Source organism: Gavialis gangeticus, unplaced genomic scaffold (assembly GCF_001723915.1).
Source record: "Gavialis gangeticus isolate Ggan-Ray unplaced genomic scaffold, GavGan_comp1, whole genome shotgun sequence".
Taxonomy (NCBI): Eukaryota; Metazoa; Chordata; order Crocodylia; family Gavialidae; genus Gavialis; species Gavialis gangeticus.
The window spans coordinates 63,556,111-63,561,377 of record NW_017729032.1 but is presented as its reverse complement, the minus strand read 5'-3'; the positions used below and the strand labels follow the sequence as shown (position 1 = coordinate 63,561,377).

The window sequence follows — 5,267 nt, the reverse complement described above, 5'->3', positions numbered from 1 at the left end:
AGGGGGGGGGGGGGCGCGCAATTATTTCAGGTGGAGGGTTGCTTACTGAGTTTTGGCAGGCTATTGAGGGCCGCGTGACAAGCAGCCAGGGGCAGATAAATATTAATTTTCTAGCTTTTTTAGGGACCCCATGGGCCAGATAGAATGACCCGGCAGGCCGCATCCAGCCTGCATTTTACCCACCCCGAGCTAGAACGTGCAGTGTGGAATTAGACCAGTGGTTCTCCGCTGGAGTGTTGTGGCATTTTGTAGAGCATCAGCCCCTTCCAAAGGTGCCACAATGTGGGTGCTACAAACAGTCAGGCTGGCCTGCTTTAGGTTGATCAGAAAACTCTAATGTAGGCAGGATTGTCTAGCAGCTCCCTAGTTAAGAACCACTGAGCGAAGTGGAGGCAGTGTAGCATTGGTTCTCAACCAGTGGTGCTGCCAAATTCAAAAAGGTTGTGGAGAGGTTGTGGATTTCTAGATGCTAAAATGCAGAAAAACGGAGCAGGTGGGGAGCGGGGCTCCATGCTCAGTAAATTATGGAGGTTAGGGAAGGGTAGTCAAAATACTCTGTGTCTCATTCTGCTGCTTTGGCATCAGAAGTTGTCAGAAAAGGGGATGAAAGAGAAGCAGTGCTCTCCTCTGGCTCCTGGAAGGAGAAGTGAGTGATGTTTCAAATTAACTTACTAGCAGAAGACTCACAGAAAATGGAGTCCCTGTGTGGGATCCAGGGACAACATTCTGAGGATTTAAGTAACTGAGAATAGACTTCTTCCTGGGGTTTTGCCCCAGACTTTACTATCCTGCCTTCGCTCAAAAGGTTTAGTTCTCTGCCTGAGTAGAAACCTAGTCATTTTCTTATCCATGATCCTGACCTAAAGTGAAGAGGGGCATTTTGCCTGAAAGCCTATTTAACATTCTTCTGACTATACAGTTGATCCAATAAAGGATGTCACCAAAAAATGTCCTTGCTTCTTGCATGATTGTAAGAAGCCTGTATTAAAAAACCTGTTTGTTACATATGTCTAGCACCTGGCCCAGTGAGCTGGATTTCTCACTGAGGTCTCTGTGCGCTAATACAATACAAATAAGTTATCCCAAGAACAGCATGATAAATTCTGATGATTCCTCAGGTTCCACTAAAAAAATACAGTAATTAAGTTGAATGTTGAGAGACTGGATCTGAAAATACAGGACATGTATTTGTGTGTACATACCTTGTCTGTATGAGCAGGGCACAGTAGCTTTTTTTTTTTTTAAATTGCTGTGATTTTTCAGGGATCATCTGTAAATTGTTCTTTGAAATATTTCAGCTGTGCACTGAATATCTCAACAGGAAGGTGAAGGGCATTCACTCGGTTACTGAACACTATGTGAAGGCGTGGAAGAGAATAAGGTGAAACAAATACTGAATGGCCTTTGTTTTTGTGTGTGGGGAGGAAATGCTGACGCTTCACTTTTTCTAGTCACCTTCATTGCTTTCCTACCTCTTTACCAAGTAGTGTTACATTTTGAATGGAAATTGTGTTGGATCTGGGGAAGCAAAATATGATAGCTTCTGTCTGAATCTTAGTGTCTGGTCTTTCCCATGTTAATCTGATGTATTTTGTGAAATTCCAACCTATGGATGGTGCATCAGTGCAGTGATGAAGCTTAAGTCTTGAAATATTAGTACTCTAATAATTTTCAGCTGATAGCAAAGATCATTGCTGGATTTGTCTAACATTCCTTGGCATAAATAATGAATTGTTATTGTAAGACTGTGAAAGTGGTTTTGTCTTAACACTAGGCTAGTTTTTTATGTTTGCCATCTGGTGGTTTGGTACCAGAACACACACAGCCACTTCATGGCTAGACTGGTTGTGTATACACACCTAGCTGAGATGCCACTGTAAAGGGACTTTAAAAAAGAGCCTTCTTTCTCATGAAACCAGGGGAGTTGCATTGACGATTGGTCTTTACAAGGGGTTCCCAAACTGTGGTACCTGTACCCCTGAGGGTATGCAAGACACCTCTGCAGGGTATGTTGGAGAAATTGTGTAATGGTGACTTAATTTTCATTTTCAATAATCAGTGGTGATTTCAGTTTTCAATAATTGGCATTTAAGGGGTTAAAATATAAAATGTGTGCTGATAGGGGTACAGAGGCAGCTGGTAAATTTGGAAGGGGGTATGCAATAAGAAAAAAATTGAGACCCTCTGGTCTATATCACTACTCACTCTCTTCCCCCTGCCCCAAGAAAACTGTATTGGCTGAAAATAACTGTTAGCTCTGCTGGGTGAATCTCTTATGTGAAATGCATCAACGCTGGCAGAAAAGAACTTTGCTGTTTAGCTTGTATCATTTAGGAGGGCATTATAAGTAAGCTGTTAATAAAAACCCTTTTGACATGCAACATATCTCCACTAGGGGGCTCTGCCAACAAAACTAATAGCTGCAGGGACCCTGTAACGTAGATAAGCCCATTGCTTGTCTGGAGTGGAAATAGCTCTTGTCTAGGTTGCTGAAATCTCTTTCACATTTGAGGTTTTTTTTATTGAGAGGGGAGATGGGAATGTATTTGGAAAAGTGCTTTTAATACCTGTTTTTCTCTTCATAGGATGTGATGGAGCTCCTAGAGGAAGATCTGACCTGTCCCATTTGCTGTAGCTTGTTTGATGATCCTCGGGTTCTGCCCTGTTCACACAACTTCTGCAAGAAGTGTTTGGAAGGGATATTGGAGGGGAACGTCCGGAATGTGCTTTGGAGACCATCCCCTTTCAAGTGCCCTACCTGTCGGAAGGAGACATCTGTCACAGGAGTCAACAGTTTGCAAGTCAACTATTCCCTAAAAGGCATTGTGGAGAAGTATAACAAAATCAAGGTAACTCCTAAAATGCCTGTATGCAAGGTGCACAGTGGGCAACCCCTCAACATTTTTTGCCGGACAGACATGCAGCTGATTTGTGGGGTCTGTGCTACTCGAGGTGATCACATAAAGCATGTGTTTTGCTCTATTGAAGAAGCCTATTCTCAGGAGAAGCGTGCATTTGAAACCCTGTTTCAGGGCTTTGAAACATGGCGTTGTGGAGATGCACTTTCCCGGCTGGACACTTTAGAAACAAGCAAGAGGAAAGCTCTGCAAATGCTGACAAGGGATTCGGACAGAGTGAAAGAGTTTTTTGAGAAGCTGCAGCACACGCTGGAGCAGAAAAGAAATGAGATTCTGTCTGATTTTGAGACCATGAAGCTTGCTGTGATGCAGGCCTACGACCCAGAAATCAATAAACTGAACACCATTCTGCAAGAACAACGAATGGTTTTTAACATTGCAGAGGCCTTTAAGGATGTATCTGAACCTATTATATTTTTGCAGCAGATGCAGGAGTTTAGGGAGAAAATTAAAATGATTAAAGAAACCCCTCTGCCTTGTTCTAATGTACACATCAGCCATACCATGAAGGCCTTTGATACCAGCCAGTGGAATGGTGTGAAACTAGAAGATGTGGACAAACTTTCTTTGCCTCAGGAAAACAGCATGCTTAATTTCAAGATTCATTCTGTGTTTTCACGTAAACTTATAGTATCTTTCCTGATTTTCTTGCTTATCATAGCAGTCATCAGAATGCCCTTTTTGGAGTCTGTTGTTGACAACATCCAGTGCTGGAAGACTCGACTCTTTACAATTGGCTCATCCTATTTGGCAGATACTGTGGATATAGCAGACCATGCAGTCTTTTACTGGGAACAAATGACAGATGGAGCTTCACTCCTAAGAGAAAAGTGTAAAAGTTATACACTAGTAGTGCTGGATAATGTTGCACAATTTGTGTGCAAATATAAACTATTATAAAGTCCACTGCCAAAGTCCAACATTCACATTCCTAAGAAGTAACAACTCTGGTGCAAAAAAATTAATTGTGTATAATTACATTTTTTTAAAGCCCTAACTGCTGATGGAAACATTTGAGATTTTGAAATATGTGTCTGAAGAGACTAATACTGTTCCTGTGGTTTGAGCACAGATAGGCTGGAAAGGGAACCTGAACTTTGAGAAAAAACACTGGTTCTGAGCACTTATTTCAAAGACGCTTTTAGAAATAACACACTTCAACACTAATTAATGTACTGTCTTTCTCCTACCAAAACTAGGACCAAATTAACAGTGTATATTGTCTAATCTGCTAATAGTTCTGTAGAATACAAATTCATATGGCTTGTGGTAAAAGTTACTCCTCTCTAAAATGAATTTTTGGGTGAGGGAAAATTCTTTGAAACTAGGAAGGATGCCTCTGATTTGAAAGAGTAGCAGTCTGTAAGTTTTGTGCAAGACTGACTACTTATTGCAAAACACTGAGTTCATTAATGAACACTTGGGACATCTTCAGTTAGAAGAGGTTAAATGTTGCTGAAGCATAGACTGACTGCTTAGGCAGTCACTGAAATTATCCTGTGTTCTCAAAATATAAAGAGTAATCAAAGTATTGGAAATTGCTCATAGCTTTTATGTAGAAAATGTTTTCAGATCAGGAATCTTGAACAAATAGCAGTAACAAAAAGAACTTAATGGAGATGCGTGGAGGAAAATGAGCTGTGAGCTGGTAATCTCTGCTCTGCAGTGAAACTTACTTTTTCAGTTGCATGGTCCTGTCTAGATACTTGACTTCTCTGACAGGCATAAAGCTGCATTATTTTCTCTTTGTTAGAGCTCTGTTTTAAAATCTTCAAATAGCCCTAATGGAATGCCGTCATGGGTGTGATGCCTGCTTGCTAAATACAGTCTAGTGTCACCTCCCTTTCAATTATCTTCGCTACCACAGAGAGGAGGAAAGGACAGCTGGAGCTTGCGTTAAAGATTGGAGCTTCCATTCTGATCTCAACCATCAGAAAGTGAGTCTCTCTGAAACACAATCTTCCCAGCAGTGCTAGGGTTATGGACAGGGGAGCTACTCTTCCCTGTCTCCCCACATTTGCTTTTCATAACTCCATGAGCTGGAGAGCGGGGAGGTTCCTTGGAACTTATATGATGACATGGACAATGTTGGTCTTGGTGCTCAGAAACTTCTTACTTTCAGAGTAGACCATACTCCCCCTTATCACTTCATTAGCTTCCATGTAGCTTATATCAGGGATGAATGGAGTCCAGTGAGTTTTCATGCCTTAACTCCTAAGATAACTCTATATGTAATTAAATGGTACATTTTGCATACAGAGATACAGTATATTCCATGCAAAATATTTGTTATAGGAAAATTTGGATTATAAGCATTTATTGAAATACATGATTTTTTTTTTTTTTTTT

At 41.0% G+C, this 5,267-nt stretch overlaps 1 protein-coding gene across 3 annotated transcripts in view; it reads left to right on the top strand.

The window, feature by feature from the left end:
* Window positions 1–5,194, top strand: part of TRIM13 (tripartite motif containing 13) — a 21,264-nt gene extending 16,070 nt beyond the window's left edge. For all 3 annotated transcript variants that reach the window (XM_019525029.1, XM_019525031.1, XM_019525032.1), the window contains one exon: window positions 2,586–5,194. In XM_019525029.1, the coding sequence (XP_019380574.1) occupies window positions 2,586–3,818 (1,233 nt within the window). In that variant the 3' untranslated portion in view covers window positions 3,819–5,194. The remainder of the gene's footprint in view (window positions 1–2,585) is intronic.
* The last annotated feature ends 73 nt before the right edge of the window (window positions 5,195–5,267 follow it).